This window comes from Podarcis raffonei, chromosome 2, assembly GCF_027172205.1.
Source record: "Podarcis raffonei isolate rPodRaf1 chromosome 2, rPodRaf1.pri, whole genome shotgun sequence".
Classification (NCBI taxonomy): Eukaryota; Metazoa; Chordata; class Lepidosauria; order Squamata; family Lacertidae; genus Podarcis; species Podarcis raffonei.
Genome location: NC_070603.1, coordinates 112,699,081 through 112,719,607, shown reverse-complemented (window position 1 = coordinate 112,719,607; position 20,527 = coordinate 112,699,081). Strand labels below are relative to the sequence as shown.

The 20,527-nt window shown below is 43.8% G+C and overlaps 1 protein-coding gene and 1 long non-coding RNA gene across 2 annotated transcripts; both read left to right on the top strand.

The window, feature by feature from the left end:
* Positions 1–1,600: 1,600 nt before the first annotated feature.
* Positions 1,601–12,283, top strand: LOC128409175 (zinc finger protein RFP-like). Its single transcript, XM_053379427.1, has 6 exons — positions 1,601–3,466; positions 5,175–5,270; positions 6,583–6,813; positions 8,307–8,329; positions 9,694–9,815; positions 11,917–12,283. The coding sequence occupies exons 1-6, from the start codon at positions 2,933–2,935 to the stop codon at positions 12,057–12,059; spliced, it is 1,149 nt and encodes a 382-aa protein (XP_053235402.1). The 5' UTR covers positions 1,601–2,932; the 3' UTR covers positions 12,060–12,283.
* A 748-nt stretch (positions 12,284–13,031) lies between these two features.
* LOC128409190 (uncharacterized) lies at positions 13,032–17,075 on the top strand. The gene is made up of 2 exons (XR_008329197.1): positions 13,032–13,620; positions 14,790–17,075. It is a non-coding gene; the product is annotated as an uncharacterized LOC128409190 (long non-coding RNA).
* The last annotated feature ends 3,452 nt before the right edge of the window (positions 17,076–20,527 follow it).

Sequence of the window (20,527 nt, the reverse complement as noted above, 5' to 3'; positions counted from 1 at the left end):
AACCTTCCCAAACAGGGCGACAATAATTTCCGGGGCCATTTCTTTTGTTCAGCAAAGATACAAGTATAAAAATGCAGCTCCCTTCTACGATTGGATTGAAGACTCATACAAACTCGCAACATACGAACGACTTTTCATATAACCGCAGACTTGCCATGGATAAATTCAATGATGTTTGGAATCCATTCTTATAAATAGGTTATTCTAGGTAATTAGGTTAAGATCTGGTGAAGAACAATAACAACTTTGTAAAGTAAAAAGTAAAAAGAAAAGATACAACTGGCAGTCACTCACTGGCCGCCCCCAGTTCAATTGTGGAAGCTTCAGCTAGAGTGTGTCCGTGTCTCTAAATTATGAACAAAGATCAGCGATCTTTTCAATGCTGGCAAAATATATCCCTTCACTCTTTCAACAATGCCCCATTCTGTTGCAAGAGGATCTCCCAGATCAGCGAGACACAACTGAATGTGATGGGAAGAAGCAATATTATTTATTTATTTACTTACTTACTTACTTACTTACTTACTTACTTACTTACCGCCCTATACCCGGGGGTCTCAGGGCAGTTCCTAAGAATGTGGGTGGCACCAAATCCCTATAAAACAGATTGGAGGGGCAAGATTTCAAAGACAGCATAGGCAACTTGGTGGAGCCAGCTGAACCCTATCCCGTGTTTTTCTCTCCAATTGTTTTTCCTACGAAAGGCTTCATGGAGCTTATGCACTCAGAGAAGGGTATATAGAATTTGAGCCCATATAAAAGCGGGGGGCATTCTGGTACAAACATAATGGAAACAGTGCTCCCCACAAAAGCTGATGAAGAAAATATCAATGAATTATCCCCCCCCCCCCGAGAGCTATAGAACACTTGCATGAAACAGCCACAGGTGACTTTTCACTTAGGTGATGTGGGTGGGTGGGAGGGGTATGGAGGAGGGTGGGTGGCTGGGTGAGGAAGGAAACTAAGCTGCATAAGAGGGGGTGCTAGGGGTTAAGATTATATAGAACATTCAAGAGCGGCAGAGGACGTCACAGCTCACAACTAGCAATTCCCCCAAACTGGAGGCGGGAGGATTAGCCAGATACAGTGGTACTCGGGTTACATACGCTTCAGGTTACAGACTCTGCTGACCCAGAAATACTGCTTCAGGTTAAGAACTTTGCTTCAGGATGAGAACAGAAATCGTGCTCCGGCGGTGGGGCCGCAGCAGGAGGCCCCATTAGCTAAAGTGGTGCTTCAGGTTAAGAACAGTTTCAGGTTAAGAACGGACCTCCGGAATGAATTAAGTACTTAACCTGAGGTACCACTGTATCAGCCGGACCGATAATACATGCAGATGGTTATATGCTGATTAGGCAGCAGGGCCGGCACACCCGTGAGGCAAGGTGAGGCAGTTGCCCCGGGTGGCAAGATTTTGAATATATTCAAAATCGCTGTATATAATACAGAGGTTTAATACAGAAAAGAGAAGATTCTATTTTCATTATATGTGTGATCCTCTTTGCCTATGCAAGCTTATTACTAATGTACGTGTGTAGATATGTTGAAGATGTGCCATGTTGCTACAAATTTCAATAAATCTAACCCCCGAAAGGGGGAAAGGTGAAATGAGGAATGTTATTGTTTGCAGAGAAGTCGCAGTATGTGGAGGAATTAGGGAACAAAGAGAAGCAGGAATTGTAAATAAGTAAACAAGCGAGGGCATTTGGACAGAGCAGATTGACCATCTCCATATCACCAAAAACTATAGGTCAGAAATTTAAATGAAAACGTACATGAAAGTCATAGATGCATTAGGTGAGAGTCCTGCAACTAGATGACGCTTGGGATCCCTTCCATCTCTACAATTTTGTCATTCTTTGTGCTCATTTGTATGTGGAGACAGCAAATTTTAAAATAATGAGTACAATTGAAATAGAAATACAGTCCATCTTACCGTAGCAGGGGGAAAGACTGTGTCTTCCCTCTCAGTATGCTGACTGGATGCTAACTGAGAACACGGGCAGCGGAAAAGTGCCAACTGTTCTCCCTTCTCAGGGCTCTTTATCCTTAAACCCAACTTGGATTGGATGCTCCTTCAGATACAGACAGTGTGGTACAGTGGTTACAGCGCTGGACCAGGATGGGGAGTTCAGGGTGGACACACACAATAAAAACACATGAAATCATAAACTTAAGCAAACACTCGTGTGCATATGTGTGTTTTTGCTATTCTTTCTTTGGGCTTATTTACTTTAATTATATTTTGATCTAAAAGCCTAATCATATCAGCTACGGTGTCCTGTCTGTGGCGAATTCAAAAGTCAAAGTTAGTTGTCCCCAAATCTTGTTAACATTTGGGACAGGAGCAACAGTGATTGCAAGAAGATACTGTTTGAGAACTGGGGGTGGGAGACAGGCAACAAATTCTTCCCTCACTGATTCCTTCTCAAGTTAACAATTGTTTTTCTTAGGCTTTACAGTGGTACTTCTAGTTATGAACTTAATTTGTTCCGGAGGTCCGTTCTTAACCTGAAACTGTTCTTAACTAGAGGGATGCTTTCTCTAATGGGGCCTCTTGCTGCCGCTGCACCGCCGGCACACATTTTCCGTTCTCATCTTGGGGCAAAGTTCTGAACTCAAGGTAATTCTTCCAGGTTAGTGGAGTTTGTAACCTGAAGAGTTTATCACCTGAGGCGTTTGTAAGTCGAGGTTCCACTGTACTTCCTTTTTCCTCCTGCTCCTGTCAGTCAGTATTTGACCTTTTATTAGCCTCATGATGGCCACACGGCTCTCCCTCAAATTTTCCAGGAGACTGTAGTTAGTTAAGGGTGCTGGGAAGTGTAGCTTTTTGGGGTAAACGGCCATTGCCATAATTCTTTGGCAGACGCCATGCACTTTGAATTCATGGTACAGATGTGAAGCTGCACACTGTAACGGTTTTCCCCGGCTTATGCTGTTTCTTTTCAAAAACTATGAGTCACCCAGAGGGAGGGAAATGCCCGCCCTGTGGTTTGAAACTGGAAAAACGAAACAAAGGCTTTTATTCGCATTTCAGGCAGACGAAATGGCAGACGAGAGTCCAGTCCAGAACCTCTGTGAGGAAACAACATGCTCCATCTGCCTGGAGTATTTCACAGACCCAGTGACCATAGAATGCGGCCACAATTTCTGCCAAACCTGCATCACCCAGGCTTGGGGGAACTCGGACCAAGATGCTTCTTGCCCTCAGTGCAGGGAACCTCGTCAGCAAAGGAATTTCAGGCCCAACCGGCAACTGGCGAGCATTGTGGAAATAGCCAAGAAATTCAGCCTTCAGATGGCAAAAGGGGCGGAAGCGCTGGGAAAGGTTTGCGAGAGACACCAGGAGCCCCTGAAGCTCTTCTGCAAAGACGACCAAGACCCCATCTGTGTGGTGTGTGACAAATCGAAGGAGCACAGGGACCACAAGGTGATCCCAAAGGAGGAGGCCTTTGAGGAGTATCAGGTACGGAGCTGTAGGATTGGGGACCAGACTTCCAAGGGATGCTCACTTATCCTAGGGATGGGGAAAATATTTCAGCCTGAGAGCCGCATTTTTCTCTAGGCGACATTCAGGTGGGGCATGTGGGTGGGTGTTTGTGTCCCAAACGCTGCTGCTTATTGGGACCCGAGGCAAAAGGGGACAGAGCAACACTTGAAAATTTCACCTTCTGGCCACATGACCCGGAAGCTGTACGCCGGCTCCCTCGGCCATTAAAGCGAGATGAGCGCTGCAACCCCAGAGTCGGTCATGACTGGACCTAATGGTCGGGGGTCCCTTTACCTTTACCTTAGCTGTTTGGTGCAGTAGGTACCAGCACATGGTGCCTTTGGATATTCTAACACAGACAACATCTGGTTTCGTTGTGCCATCAGGGAAGTATTAGGTCCAGTCCTATCCATGCAGAAAATGCTGAGCTTGTTTGGCTCAACATATTTGTGTGAGAAGACATTCTCTGCTATGAACTTTAACAAGAACAGCGTGAGGACAAGACTAAGTGACTCTCACCTGTGTGGCATTTTGCAGATCAAAACCACTGCCTTTGAACCAGACCTAGCCTATGTCCAGATCTCAGTTTCACCCTTCACATTAGTGCAGGCAAGTTTTGTTTTTCCAGTTGAGATGAATACATTGTAAAATCTCAGTTAATGTCACTTGGTCTAAATCAGGTATAAATATATTTGGACACAACATGTATACCTGGTGTTATGTTCCTGTTCATATTTTTTGAACTTAAAAGTTGACAGGCAACCTTTATTACCAATAATATGTAATGTACTTTACAATGTTTCTGACATGTATTTCAGCTTCCTGGATTTTTTTCCCCATCTGACCTTCAGATATGAAAGTCAGAGTGATTTAACACCTGTTTATATTTGTCATCCATGTGACAAAATGAAAAGTATGCCCTGGAAGAATGGCAGATGAAGGTGATAGACTACATGGGCTTGGCAGAAATGACGAGCAGAATCCGAAACCAGGGAAGAGAAGCGGCGGAAGAAGAATGGAAAAAGTTTAAGGACTATTTAAAGAAATATTACAAAATCAATGACAGCTAGAATGATGTTGGACTAAAGTAAATGGTTACTATCAGTAATGGTTAAGACAAGGAGAACAAAGATGATTAGCTTAAATTTAAAGTAAAATAAGGGAAGATTTGCTGAACAATTGATTAGAATTTGGAATACAGAAACGGGAGGCATGAGGAAGTCAAAGAAAGAAGGTTTAAGAAATTAGGATATGAAATGGTACTTGTTTTTTGTTTTGTTTTTTTGTCTATTGTTTGTTTATGTATGTTTTGTACGTATGAATATAAAAATTGCTCAATAAAAATATTATAAAAAAAAAACAAAATGAAAAGTATGCCATTTGCAATAAACTTTGCATAAGTACTCAGTGATACGCAGTACCAGCACCTTTCCACCCCAAATGTTAAAAGTGTGGCACTTACAGTAACAACTTCTTGGTGAATACTTGAAGGGTTTTTTAAAAAACGAAAAGAAAGAACAGCAAGCTGTGAATAGGGCTGTGCACCAGCCACAAGCTTTGGTTCATACCCCAATTTAACTTTGGAAAAAATGGTTTGGTGCAGAAAATTTTATGAGGCTGCTACAATTTTATGAGTATATCTTTGCTGCCAAAACTAACCCAAATGCCTTTTTGGCCACCCCAGGGTAAAATTCTGCGTCATTTGGAGTTCCTGAACAAACAGAAAGGAGAAATTCTGTCTTCTAAACTGACGGTGGAGACCGAAAGCCAGAATCTGCTGGTAGGTGCAAACCCTCTTGCCTCTCCAGGATGGTTATACTTGACAGAGTGAGGCCTTAATTCTTTGCTTGCACAGTGTCCCAGGTTTGATCATTGGCATTATCAATTAAATGGATAACGGGTGGTAGAGTTGGGAAAGGTCTCTGCTTCAGACCTTGAAGAGCAGCTGCCTGCAAGGCTAGACAACATTCAGCAGGATAGGCTAAAATTGGTAGGGTTGTCTAGGGGCGAATGTAGTCCTTGAGTCCAAAAATGCCAGCCATGCCAGAATAATAATAATAATAATAATAATAATAATAATAATAATAATAATATTTTCCCAGCCACTCTGGGCGGCTCCCAACAGAATTAATGATAATAAAGAAGTGATCAAACATTAAAAACTTCCCTAAACAGAGCTGCCTTCAGATGTCTTCTAAAAGTCAGATAGTTGTTTATTTCCTTGACATCTGATGGGAGGGCGTTCCACAGGGCGGGCACCACTACCGAGAAGGCCCTCTGCCTGGTTCCCTGTAGCTTTGCTTCTTGCAGGGAGGGAAATGCCAGAAGGCCCTCAGAGCTGGACCTCAGCGTCCGGGCTGAACGATGAGGGTGGAGACGCTCCTTCAGGTATACTGGGCTGAGGCCATTTAGGGCTTTAAAGGTCAGCACTGACACTTTGAATTGTGCTCGGAAACGTACTGGGAGCCAACGTAGGTCTTTCAGGACCGGTGTTATATGGTCCCGGCGGCCACTCCCAGTCACCAGTCTATCTGCCGCATTCTGGATTAGTTGCAGTTTCCGGGTCACCTTCAAAGGTAGCCCCACGTAGAGCGCATTGCAGAAGTCCAAGCAGGAGATAACCAGAGCATGTACCACTGTGGCGAGACAGTCCGCGGGCAGGTAGGGTCTCAACCTGTGTACCAGATGGAGCTGATAGACAGCTGCCCTGGACACAAAATGACTCCCAGGCTGTCTACCTGGTATTTTAAAGAACGAAGTGACCCCACAAAGCTAGTCCTCCTCCTTCTCGTCACTTCCTCACAGCCCTACTATTAGGCAGAGTGAGGTGGCCAAGGCAGGCTGAAGATGCCAGGGAACAGAGAACAGCAGCAGCTTAATAGATCGGTAGGTGAGCAGCAGGAAAATATTGCGGACAGAGCCAAGCAAAGTGGCCATGTCTTGCAAAGCTAGCCTGCCTGCTGCCCTCAGCTGTGACTGAACTGCTGTACCATTGTGACTGTAAACATCAGCTGCCCTGCCAGTCAGCATGTGCACATGGAATTAAGGGGACATCTAAATGTTTTTGTCTGGCCTTGACTCTCTCCTTGCAGAAGCAGACAGCCACGGAGAGGCAGAAAATCATGGCTGATTTCCAGCAATTGCACCTGTTTCTGGAAGAACAAGAGTGCCTCCTGCTGACTCAATTAAAGGAACTGGACGATGGGATTAAAAACTGTAGGAATCAATATATTGACAGACTCTGTGAGGAAATTGCCTCCCTTAACAACCTAATCAGGCAGCTGGAGGAGAAACAGAAGCAGCCAGTGACTGAATTCTTGCAGGTGAGCAATGGTGGAACAAAACCATCGAGGTTGTCCTCTGGGGAAAGGCTGTACCACCACACACTCTGTTCACTGGTCTATAGAAGTATTTGCAGTAGGAGTGTGTGCTTCGGTATTTGGTAGATATATATAAAGCAAAGGGGAAAGTAATGAACTGCTGGAAGGAACCGGGTTGGTCAAAGAAAGCTTGACAAAAACAAGGAGTCCATTTAATGTCCCTTCAAGTTGCATCTTGTTGGTGTCTCCTTACATCTGTCAGTGTCAAGACCCTGTCCTGGCATCCCTTCTACCTGCGAACAGGTACCTAAAGTCAGCCTAATTGTCAAATCAAAAATACCTGTCTGTGTGTGCACAGCTCAATCCTAGGGAGAAAATGGAATCCCTTTTATTTTTCATTTCCCCAAAATCAACTTTAAAGACTGATAACACCAACCCCCAGAACTATTTGTCTCCTTCCTTCCTTCCTTCCTTCCTTCCTTCCTTCCTTCCTTCCTTCTTTTACTCCAGTTACACTTGTCTCTCATGTTTTCTAATTTTCAGACTGATTGTCCATAAAACACTAAGGGAAGTTAAGCGATTCCTTTTTTCCCTACTCCAGAACTGTAAAGTCTACCTTTGTGGGAGAACTGTTGCAGTTATCACTCATTCCCTCTGAAGGAGCAACCATGGGCACTAATTTCATCCATTTTTTATTAAAGGTTATAGAAGTTTCCTTAAAAAGAGATAAAGAGAGCCAAAGCTGCCCAATGGGACGCCCCCTGCATTTATTTGCCTCTAATTTGCAAGGTTTAAGCTACTCTGGAGGGACAAAGAGGCTTGCAAATTTCATCCACTTCTGTCAAACAGAAACAAAGTTAGAGTCATAATATGGAACATTTGTGCTGGTGGAGCTTAATTTTTGACAAAGTAGAATTGAATCTGGACCCTGTGTTGCACTGGGCAGAGTATGAAGTACTTCAGGGCGAAAGAAATCAATATTTTAAACTAGGGTTGCCCAAACTACACGTGACCTTGTAACTTACAAGCAGATGGAAATCTGTAGCATTTAAAGGAGGCAAGGAGGCATGCGGAAGAGAAAGCCTGCGGAGGATGAGTGGGGCCCCACTCCAGCCTGCTCCCCCTTAAGGCTCTAACATGGCAAGGGCTGAGAGCAGCTTCTCACGCCCGCCTTGCCCAGTGGGGCCCGTGGTCCCTGGACTAGCGCGTTGTCTCTGCAGAAAACATTGTGTTATACATAGAAAGATACAGTATGTCCCCTCTGTGAACTGATGTGTGGTGCAAAGGACTGAATTTCCCCAGACCGTGGGGACCCCTGAGAAATTAATAATTATAATTTGGACTATAATTTGGTCTTTTTTATTTTAGTTTTTTTATTTTAATTGGAGTATTATGATTGGATATATTAACTGGATGTTTTTTATTGGAAAATCAATAAAAATGATTTTATTAAAAAAAAAAGACTGAACTTCTCTCATTCTGTCTCTTCCATCTAGAATATGAGAAGCACCCTGGAAAGGTATGTGGCTTTGTTATGAATAGTGGGTTGGTATTGATTTCCTTCCTCTGAGGTAAGGGATAAATTGATTTGGTCTATGTGAACCAATCTAATTCACAGTTCACAGACCAATAAGCAGATCAGAAAACAATTACCAATCTGATTGCACACTTATACAAATGTTGTGATGCTTTTTTTTATCCAAACTGCGTATCTCGTGCGGGGAAATGTACAAAAAGCGTATTGGGGGATACCTAGAACAGCATACAAAAATGAATAGAATTTGGGGGGGGGGTGTGTTATGCATATAAAATGCATATTTTAGGAAGGAGTGATGATATTTTTCCCATCTACTGTATACTTCATATCATAGCAGAGATGTTGGTGGTGGTGGATTAATAGATTTCTTACTTGCCCTCCACTGTCAGGTTCCAGGGCAATTTATGGATTAAAATACAATATTAAAAATAGTTAAAACAAATTACAATCCAAGACAACTGGGCGGGTCCTAAAATACATCTCCTAGATGACAAAGGCCAGGGTAAAGAGATGCTCTTATTAGTTACTGTGTGCATTATGTGCAAACATAATTTGTTGGAGAAAATATTCAGTAAGGTTGTGCTCCAGATTTACCCGGATACTCAACTAAATTGGGCCGAATTATACCCTGTTCTGACCAGGTAGAAGCAGCGACAAATCACAACTTTGTCACAAGTTAATCAGGCACTTCTGACCTAGCTGTAATTTTAAACATGGTACGGTATGCAACGTGTGTCAAAATTTCAGGCAGATTGTTTAAAGTATTTCTGCATCTTAACGGTAAAGTTTATTTTTTAAAAAAATAAAAGAGAGGTAAGATAGATTATGGATTGATCTTTTATATGTAAATTTTATATGAAAAATGTTTATGTAAATTTACACTCCCCCCCCCCGCATTATACTTCACTTCCCAGTTTGTCATAGGTCTTTGTAATGGGCACAGGGCAGGCAATACCATTCGCTGCTGTCACAGGGCTCATCCATACTTCAGCTTTTCCTGTGATTTCTAGAAAGAGGCTTTTATTTTGTCCCACTGCTTTTCCTGGGAAAACCTGCTGCTTACCACTGAAATGGAAGAAACATAAATCTGCAGAAAACCCGATAAATGTTTGCTTCTATTTCGCTGTTAACCCACAGAAAACTCGACTGACCTTTGTTCTGATTCAGTGGTAAACAGCAGGGACTTTCGTGGGGAAACCAGGGGGAATGAAAGACAAACCTATCATGGATGAGCCCTTGGTATCTTCCTGCTGTTCCCACTTTTCTCCTTCATTCTGACGACTGAATTAAGAATGACTTGAGAATGACCTGATGGATCACAATAAACCTCACTTGCTTCTTCCTAGGTGTAATGAAAATGAAAATACAACCATAGATGCAATAGCTTTCCCTCCTGGATTAAAACAGCAAATAGATAAATTCTCTAAAATGCATCCTTTTTTGGAGAAGGAGACCAAGAAATTTAAAGGTAACAGAGATCATTGTATGATGTTTTATATGTGAGATAGATGATGCTAAATGATAGATAGATGATAGATATTGTTGCATGCCATTCCCATTTCCAAATGATGAATATTCTGGGATCCCAGGCTGCTTCCCCAGGGTTCGAGTTTCCTATTGGCAAATGAGGCACAGCAGAGACTGTGGTGTCTTTAGGATATATGGTTTATTTACACATATATACAATCTGAGCCTACAATGGAGGGGTTCGCAGGCACCCCAAAAGAGTCTTGTTTCTCCCATAGCCCCAGCCTTGGATCCAAAACAGGAACCAACCATCGTGCTCTGATTCTCATTCTGACTTGCTGCCTTTTACAGCCTGTCACATCCCTAAACTCTACTCCAGAACTCTGGTTTTGTCTTCTAACTCTCTCAGAGCTGGGGGAGGCAACTCATCTCTGTGCCCCCCACCCTGAACATGCTTTCATAACACTTAATGCTAATGCTGGAAGAGGGAGGAAGATGGAGAACTATGGCTAAATTTTAGATTTAGGCCTGAACACTCTTGCAAACATTCTAAATCTAAAGCAATGCCCTTGGAGCCAAGTCTGAGTATTGACTTTTTCCTCATTTCACTTTTTTTCCTCAGACGTTGTGCTCTCTGGACCTCAAGATGAAAAAGGTACATTTCCAGGTTTGGCAGATCTTTAAACAATTTTTGCAGATGGGATATGGGAGGGTTTTGCACTTCAATCTCCCAGCAGCACAAGATTGCTGGGGTCCTAAGCTGCATCCCCCGGGTTCATATTTCCTATTGGCAAATGAGGCACAGCAGAGACTGTGGTGTCTTTAGGATATATGGTTTATTCACACATATATAGAATCTGAGCCTACGATGGAGGGGTTCACAACATGGACACTCCAAGAGAGTCATGTTTCTCCCATAGCCCCAGCCTTGCATTCAAAGCAGGAATCAGCCCTTGTGCTCTAAGCCAGTGTGGTGTAGTGGTTAAGAGTGGTGGGTTCACTTCCCCGCTCCTCCACATGCAGCTGCTGTGTGACCTTGGGCTAGTCACACTTCTTTGTAGTCTCTCAGCCCCACTCACCTCACAGAGTGTTTGTTGTGGGGGAGGAAGGGAAAGGAGAATGTTAGCCGCTTTGAGACTCCTTTGGGTAGTGATAAAGCGGGATATCAAATCCAAACTCTTCTTCTTCTTCTTTTTCTGGCCTGCTGCCTTTTACAGCCTATCACATCCCTAACCTCTACTTCAAAACTCTGGTTTTGTCTCTGGTTAACTCTCTCAGAGCCGGGGGAGGGGGCCATTAGTGTACCCCATTATTGGCGCTGTCTGCAGAAGGAAGCCCTAAATCACATGAGGATCCTACATGAGATTTTAATGTGATTGGGGGCAGGGTATAGAATGCTTGAAGGAAGGAGCCGTGTATGGAAATTTAAATTTTCACACGTATAATTTCCTGTTAGATATCTGATATCTTGACATTTGAGGGTTCTGTATGAGGGTCATTTTAAAATTCTGAGTGACCTTTCAGTCTTCGGCATTGATTGCAACTCTTCTCTGAGCACCCCACCCCCCAACATGCTAGCATAACACTTAATGCTAATGCCGGAAGAGGGTGGAAGAGGGAGTAAAAGGTAAAGGGACCCCTGACCATTAGGTCCAGTCATGACTGACTCTGGGGTTGCAGCGCTCATCTCGCTTTTTTGGCCAAGGGAGCCGGCGTACAGCTTCTGGGTCATGTAGCCAGCATGACTAAGCCACTTCTGGCGAACCAGAGCAGCACACGGAAACGCCTTTTACCTTCCCGCTGAAGCGGTATTTATTTATCTACTTGCACTTTGACGTGCTTTCGAACTGCTAGCTTGGCAGGAGCTGGGACAGAGCAACGGGAGCTCACCCTATCACGGGGATTCGAACCGCCAACCTTCTGATCAGCAAGTCCTAGGCTCTGTGGTTTAACCCACAGCGCCACCCGCGTCCCTTGAAAGTACTATAGTTAAATTTTAGATTTTGGCATGAACACACTTCCAAGCTCTCTAAATCTAAAGCATTGCCCTTGGAGCCAAGTTTGAGTATTGACTTTTTCCTCATTTCACTTTTCCCCCTTAGACGTTGTGCTCTCTGGGCCTCAAGAAAAGAAAGACACGGCTGTACCCCAAGCAGCACAAGGTTTCTGGATTCCCAAGCTGCCTCCCCTGGGTTCGTATTTCCTTTTGGAAAATGAGGCACAGCAGAGACTGTGGTGTCTTTAGGATATATGGTTTATTTACACATATATACAATCTGAGCCTATGGTGGAGGGGTTCACAGCATGGACACCCCAAGAGAGTCTTGTTTCTCCCACTGCCACAGCCTTGCATTCAAAACAGGAACCAACCCTCGTGCTCTGATTCTCTTTCCGCCTTGCTGCCTTTTACAGCCTGTCACATCCCTAAACTCTACTTCAGAACTCTGGTTTTGTCTTCTAACTCTCTCAGAGCTGGGGGAGGGGCCCTCCCAAGAGCTGTCTGGCACAGAGCCCCCTCTCTGTCTTTCTTGATGGCCCAACTCCTTTCCTTTGTTCTTGGTTAATGGTCCAGACTAACTGTGTACATGGTGACCCCTACTGGGACTAACTTGGCTCCCTTCTCCTGTCTGCAGTAGGACAAACCGATGAATACTACTTCCTACTGCAATCTGGTGAATGAGAGGACTGGGAAGCAAGCAAGACTAGCTGGAGCTACTGGCTCTGCATTGAAAGGAAGTTCTGAAGTGGGCTGTTGCTTGCACTGAAGCTGGTTCAGACTCATCAAAGCCAAATGTGGAGGGAAGACTATGGCTCTCTTGTGCTGTTCACTTCTCCTACACACTTAGAACCACACGAGGGAGAGCAGAGATATGTGCACTAGCTTTGCCCCCTCTAGTGTACCCCGTTATTGGCGCTGATGGCAGAAGGGAGCTCTAAATCACATGAAGATCCTACATGAGATTCTAATGTGATTGGGGGCAAGGAATAGAATGCCGGAAGGAAAGAGCAGTGTATGGAAATTTAAATTTTCACATGTAGAATTTCCTGTTAGATACGTGATATCTTGACATTTGAGGGTTCTATGTGAGGCTCAGTTTAAAATTCTGAGTGACCTTGCGGTCTTTGGCATTGATTGCAACTCTTCTCTGAGTGCCACCCAAAACATGTTTTCATAACACTTTATACCAACGCTAGAAGAGGGCAAAAGATGGAGTTGTTGTTGTTGTTTAGTCGTTTAGTCGTGTCCCACTCTTCATGACCCCATGGACCAGAGCACGCCAGGCCCTCCTGTCTTCCACTGCCTCCCGCAGTTTGGTCAAACTCATGCTGGTAGCTTCGAGAACACTGTCCAACCATCTCGTCCTCTGTCATCCCCTTCTCCTTGTGCCCTCCATCTTTCCCAACATCAGGGTCTTTTCCAGGGAGTCTTCTCATGAGGTGGCCAAAGTATTGGAGCCTCAGCTTCACGTTCTGTCCTTCCAGTGAGCACTCAGGGCTGATTTCCTTCAGAATGGAGAGGTTTGATCTTCTTGCAGTCCATGGGACTCTCAAGAAAAGAAAAGACTCTCAAAAAAGATGGAGTACTATGGCTAAATTTTAGATTTTGGCATGAACATACTTGCAAACATTCTAAATCTAAAGCATTGCCCTTGGAATCAAGTATGAGTGTTGACTTTTTCCTCATTTGACTTTTTCCCGCCTTAGGTGCTGTGCTTTCTGGACCTCAAAAAAAGGAAGACAGGACTGTACCCCAACTCAATCTCCAAGCAGCACAAAATTCCAGGGCTCCCAAGCGGTTTTCCCAGGTTTCGTATTTCCTTTGGGGAAATGAGATACAGCAGAGACTGTGGTGTCTTTGGGATATATGGTTTATTTACACATATATACAATCTGAGTCTACGATGGAGGGGTTCACAGCATGGACACCCCAAGAGAGTCTTGTTTCTCCCATAGCCCCAGCCTTGGATTCAAAACAGGAATCAACTCTCGTGCTCCGATTCTCTTTCCGCCTTGCTGCCTTTTGCAGCCCTGTCACATCCCTAAACTCTACTTCAGAACTGTGGCTTTGTCTTCTAACTATTTCAGAGCTGGAGGACTGGGAAGCAAGCAAGAGTAGTTGAAGCTTAACATTTGAGGGTTCTTTTTTTCTATGTAGAATTCTGAGTAATCTTCATTACTTGGCATTGATTTCTCTGAACCCCGCCCCCCTCAATGTTTTCATAAAATGTAACGATAATGCTGGAATCCTGTGGCTTGCTGAAGTCAGTTGGGAGTTTACCACACCTCAACTGGTGTGTGTTATGAGCACAGTAAGCGGAATCATCAGAGATTTCCTTCTCCCAACTGAACAGCATCTTCCAGATTCCCAGTTAAGGGGGAAACTCCTCACACACAGTTCAAAGTAATCAAGTGTTTAATGTCTCCAGACACAAGACACAGTTCTTCTGGTCTTTAAAGTAAAGATACGTACAAGCAGATCCATTGACACTGATCACCATGCTAGCTAATGCTTCTGTATAAAACCCACGGCCTCTTTCCCTGAGTCCTACAGAGTCAGACCCTGACAGCAAACGGGACAGGGCACAGACAAGACAGACAGGATGAAAGCAATGCCCCAGAGGCTACTATTCCTGCCGCTACATGTGGGCACATTTCCTGAGCCAATGGGAGGCTGAATGACTCCACAAGTCACACACTCGACCTTTCTAGTGTTGCTATGAGAAACCCAGGGCACCTGGTACCCTTATCTCAGAACATCCAGTCGTGGGAAATGTGCTCCTCAAGGCACGAGCCCAAGCACTGTGCAATTTCACCCATTGTTCACATTACACCAACCCAGAAGAGGGCAAATGATCGTATACGATGGCTAAATTTTAGATTCTGGCGTGAACACACTTCCAAGCACTCTGAATCTAAAGCATTACCTTGAAAGTATGAGTATTGAAGTCTTCCTCATATCACTGTTTTTCCTTAGATGTTTCGTTCTCCTGACTTCAAGATAAGAAAGACAAATTCCGCCAAAAATCCATAGAAGCCCTGGTGAAGATATTTCTCTTTCTGGACTTCTCCAAGGATGTGATTCAAGCGCACTCAAAATTTGTTAAAGCAAAGCCCTTTGTAGGGCAAAGAATATAGAATACTACATTCAGTTTCTGGCAAAGTCTTGTATTCAGTATTCTGGTGAAACTCACAATCTCAACCATCCAGACTTTGCAGGGGCATTCCTCACTAAAATCGGTTGACACCCTGGAACTGAAGCTTTGGATAACTCCATTAACTGATTAATAAGAGGATACACTGTTGAAGACATTGTTTTGCCAGTCTGGGCGTTCGGCCAATAGAATGGAGTGTAATAAGTCAGCCCTGAAAATCAACAACAAAAGAATGTTTTATACCACCTGTTTATCGACTAGTGAAGCAGCAAAAGTCACCACCGCTTTTTGATTAAAAATATTAACAAGTCAGAATCAAGCTGATAAGAAAGAAGTATTTGAGGTATATGAATGGCAGGTTTTATATACATTGGTACCTCAGGTTAAGTACTTAATTCGTTCCGGAGGTCCGTTCTTAACCTGAAACTGTTCTTAACCTGAAGCACCACTTTAGGTAATGGGGCCTCCTGCTGCTGCCGCGCCGCCGGAGCACGATTTCTGTTCTTATCCTGAAGCAAATTTCTTAACCTGAAGCACTATTTCTGGGTTAGCAGAGTGTGTAACCTGAAGCGTATGTAACCTGAAGCGTATGTAACCCGAGGTACCACTGTACATGCATATACAAGAAACCTTGTAACAATGAATAGTGGATTTACAACCAAGATAAGAGGGGCCAAAAGGAAGTTAATAATATAATATGAAGTTAGTTAGTTTGTGGGAGTTATAGAGCCATGGCAGAGGCTTGTAATACTGCAGGGTGCCCTCTGACCTCAAGCTGACTACCCCTGACTCACACCCTGTGCCTTACAACGTATTGGAATGTATTGACCTTATATGGTGATGGGCGTAGCAAAGGCCATGACCGGGTGAGGTAACGTGAGACTTTGCCAAACGGCCATGCGGCCAGGCAGAACTAAGGGGAATAAATTGGAGAAGGGCAGACAAAAGAGTTGCTCCTACCATCTATGAAAATATAGCTGACTCTCAGTGTCCTTTTTTCGCGTTCCTTGCACCATCTCATGACGGCTGGATTCTGTCATTAGTTTGAATGTAAAAGGGCTGAGAGAGTCCAAAAAACAGTAACTCTGCAATACTTAAAATCTTTAAATACTTACATTGGTTATTTACAAGAGACACATTTGTTCAATCAAGGCAAAAAAGTGTTAATGAAGAATTGGGTAGGAAAGGAATATACTGCAAATTATATTTCCAGTGCTAGAGGCCTTGCTATCTTGATACGAAAAGGATTGAGAGTGGATATATGACAAGTTATTACTGATGAAAATGGATGGTATTCAGTTTTGTGTGTGAAAATTGCCGAAATGGTAATAATGTTGATTAATATATATGGGCCAGATGTAGATTCTCCAGATATATTTTATCAATGTTTTGGTCATCTAAGTCAAAGTACTTACAATAAACTTATCATAGGAGGTGATTTCAATGAAATAATTGATCCTAACCTGGATAGAAGCAAGCCTCCATGAAAAAAAGTTTCATTAGTTAGAGAAACTCTCAAAAAGTACATGCAAGAGTTGAATTTGGTTGACCCTCTTTTAGGTTGGATTTTTTCTTAATATCAGCGTCCATCAAATTCAAGATTGTGATATTGATGTATGCTGCAAGACCTGTATTCCCTTAAGCTCCACCTTATAGCTGTTTTAGCTGTCTTCTAGTTCTTAACAGTTTTCATTATCACTTCTTATCCATCCATTATCTGTGTTTAACCTTGTATTCTATTCACATGTTTATCCTATGCTTGTTTTCTTATTTTTATTTGCTTTAACAATTACCTGTGTAAATCCTAACTTCTACAGTCATACCTCGGTCTGCGTCAGCCCTGGCTTGAGTCCGTTCCGCGGAACATCAGCGGCAAACCCAGAAGTACCAGACTGGGTTACTTCCGGGTTTGCTGCTCGTGCATGCACAGAAGCACTAAATCATGCATGCGCATGCACAGACACAACACTTTGGCCTGCGTCATTTTCAGGTTACGGCGGTGGGCTCCGGAACGGATCTCTGATGTAAGCCAAGGTACCGCTGTATTTTATTCATATGTTTTTCTTATGCTGGTCTGTGACTGTAATAAAGTTTATTGACTGATTGATTGATTGATTGATTGATGTTGTGTATCTGATCACAGTGCAATTAGCTTGGATTGGAAGTATTATAATACAGCTAAGATACCAAGAAACTGGTATTTTAACATCTCATTAGAGTCGTACCTTGTCCGGCGTCCGCCCCGGCGGGAGTCTGTTCCACCGAACATCGGCGCCAAACCTGGAAGTACCGGAACAGGTTACTTCCAGGTTTGGCGCTTCACACATGCGCAGCGCTTTGGCGTGCGTCATTTTTGGCTTAAGACGGGGGCTCCGGAACGGATCCCCGCCTTAAGCTAAGGTACCACTGATGACCAGTTTGTAAAACAAATGAATACCGAGACTGAACAATTATTTGATATAAATACTGACACGTTGACTGCTAGGATATATGAATGGGAAGCGTATAAAGCTTTTATTAGAGGTTGAATTATAGCGTACTCATCACATTAAAAAAAACAACTTAAAAATAGTAAGGGGAAAAAATTGAAAGAGGAAATTAATGACTTAAGGACATTAATAGTTAACAAGCCAACTTATGAATTGTATAGTAAGAGGCGAAAGAAGAAATTTGGACTAAATAATATATTGTCCCAACAAGTTGAATTCATGCTTTTTTGTACAGGACAAAAGTATTGGGAGACAGGTGAAAGGGCCCCCGAAAAAAACTCCCAGCTGTTTACCCTCCAGTGTAGGTTTCTTATATTGGGGGGAAACATCTGGCAAAAGTGCCTTTGGTAGGGAAGGTTGTATGTGTGATGGGGAAAGGGGGAAACTCCCCACTTTACAGGGAGTTTGTAACAGACGGATTCTGACATGCTGTGTCACTGATGCCACGTCTGATTTGGGCCTGAGAGTGTCCTGTGCCACATAATATTATGGTGTATGTGGCAAAACATTGTAAAAAGCCACCCTAAGGCCACCAATTTCTTCTTTCTCTCTCCTCCTGCCCCCATGCAAGTTGTCTTTCTTGGGGCAAATCTGGATCATGGCCTCCTGTTGTTTTGGGGAACGAGGTTCACGGAAAGAAGGTTTCAGTTTCATTGTTCCTGTCCTTCATTAATACTCAGCGGAGTTTCCAGAGTTCTATATATGAAAAAGTCTGCAGTTATTTCCATAGAAGGAGAAATTCAATATTCAGCAATGCTTCTGTTTGGTGTTTTTTGTGTGTGTTTGTTTTTGCAGTTTTGTATTAATGAAGACATCATAGTGAAAGGAAACACCATGAACACCTGAACATGAATAAAACAGTGAATGTTTATCATTGGAGAATAAAGGAATCATTCCATTTTTGATGCAAGTGGTTCCTCTTCACTCCCTCCACCCCTAAACCTCCCCAAACAGGGTGAAAAATATTCCGGGGCCATTTCCTTGGTTCAGCAAAGATACAACTGTCAGTCACTCCGGCCCCCAGTGCAATTGTGGAAGGTTCAGCTAGAGAGTGTCTGTGTGTCTCTAAATTATGAACAAAGACCAGTCACCTTTTTAATGCTGGCAAAGGATATGTCTTCACTCTCTCAGCAATGTCCCATTCTGTTGCAAGAAGATCTTCCAGATCAACGAGACACAACTGAATGTGACAGGAAGAAGCAAAATCTAATGTGGGTGGCACCAAATCCCTATAAAACAGGTTGGAGAGGCAGGATTTCAAGGATGTAGCATAGGCAACTTGGTGGAGCCAGCTGAACACTATCCCGTGTTTTTCTCTCTAAATATTTTTCCTACGAAAGGCTTCGTGGAGCTTATGCACTCAGAGAAGGGTATATAGAATTTGAGCCCATATAAAAGCAGGTGGCATTGTGGTAAAAACATAATGGGAACAGTGCTCCCCACAAAAGCTGATGAAGAAAATACCAACGAATGATGTTTTCCCCCTTACAGAGCTATAGAGCAGTTGCATGAAACAGCCCCAGGTGACTTTTCACTTAGGTGATGTTGTGGGTGGGTCGGAGGGGTATGGAGGAGGGTGGGTGGCTGGGTGAGGAAGGAAACTAAACTGCATAAAAGGGGGTGTTAGGGGGTAAGATACCGTATTTTTCGCCCCATAGGGCGCACCGGCCCATAGGGCGCACCTAGTTTTTTGGGGGGGAAATCGAGGGAAACAAATTTATTTCCCCCCCGCAGCCATCCCCAAGCTAGAAGAGGGAGATGGAGCGCTCCGTCTCCCTCTTCTGCCTTCAGGGACAGCCTCCCTAGCCTCCGTGGGGCAGCGGCTTGCCCCGTTGTCCCCCGAGCTTGTGGGGCTGGCGGTGGGGAGAAGCTTGCTCCGCCTCCCCGCTGTCCCCCGAGCTTGTGGGGCTGCCCAATATCTGCCCGTAGCCCGGGGTGCGCTCCGGAGCGTGCCCCGTGCTTCGGGCTGCAGGCTGCCGCCCGCAAGCCTTGCAAGCCCGGCGAGAACTCCTGCTGGGCTCGCAAGGCTTGCGGATAGCTTCCTGAAGCCTCGAGAGCGAGAGGGGTTGGTGCGCACCGACCCCTCTCGCTCTCCAGGCTTCAGCGAAAGCCTGCATTCGCCCCATAGGACACACACACATTTCCCCTTCATTTTTGGAGGGGAAAAAGTGCGTCCTATAGGTCGAAAAATACAGTAATATAGAACACTGAGGTGCGGTGGAGGGTGCCACAGCTCACAACTAGCAATTTCCCCAAACTGGAGGCGGGAGGATTAGCCAGATATCAGCTGAAACCGATAACACATGCAGATGGTTATATGCTGGTTGGACAGCAGGGCCGGCACACCCGTGAGGCGAGGTGAGGCAGTTGCCTCAGGTGGCAGATCCAGCCTCTTAGAATAATAGTAATAATAATAATAATAATAATAATAATAATAATAATAATAATAATTTTATTTATATCCTGCCCTCCCCAGCCGAAGCCGGGCTCAGGGCGGCTAACAACAATAAAACAGTACAAAAGTACAGCACAAACAACACTCTAAAATCATTCATTATAAAATTAATTAAATTCAAGCCACTGGCCACCATTGGGCCAGAGCTCCGCGAAGAAGAGCACCACCACAATGTATATTCTGTATCGGGGTATATAATACAGAGGTTTAAAATGGAAAAGAAAAGATTCTATTTCCATTACATGTGTGATCCTCTATGCCTATGCAAGCTTATTACAAAATATGTGTGTATATATGTTGGAGATCTGCCATGTTGCTACAAAATTAGTCAATCTAACCCCCGAAAGGGGGAAAGGTGAAATGAGGAATGTTATTGTTTGTAGAGAAGTCACAGTATGTGGAGGAATTAAGGAACAAAGAGAAGCAGGAAATGTAAATAAGTAAACAAGTGAGGGCATTTGGACAGAGCAGACCCACCATCTCCGGATCACCAAAAACAAAAGGTCAGAAATTTAAATGAAAACGTACATGAAAGTCATAGATGCATTAGCTGAGAGTCCGGCGACTAGATGATGCTTGGGATCCCTTCCATCTCTACAATTCTGCTATTCTTTGT

Bases quoted from the DNA above. Each gene is read 5' to 3' on its own strand.
- LOC128409175 (XM_053379427.1), top strand. From the start codon at position 2,933: ATGCTGTTTCTTTTCAAAAACTATGAGTCACCCAGAGGGAGGGAAATG. The intron at 6,814-8,306 runs GTGAGCAATGGT...TCTTCCATCTAG, and splicing joins CAGTGACTGAATTCTTGCAG to AATATGAGAAGCACCCTGGA. The intron at 9,816-11,916 runs GTAACAGAGATC...TTTCCCCCTTAG, and splicing joins GGAGACCAAGAAATTTAAAG to ACGTTGTGCTCTCTGGGCCT.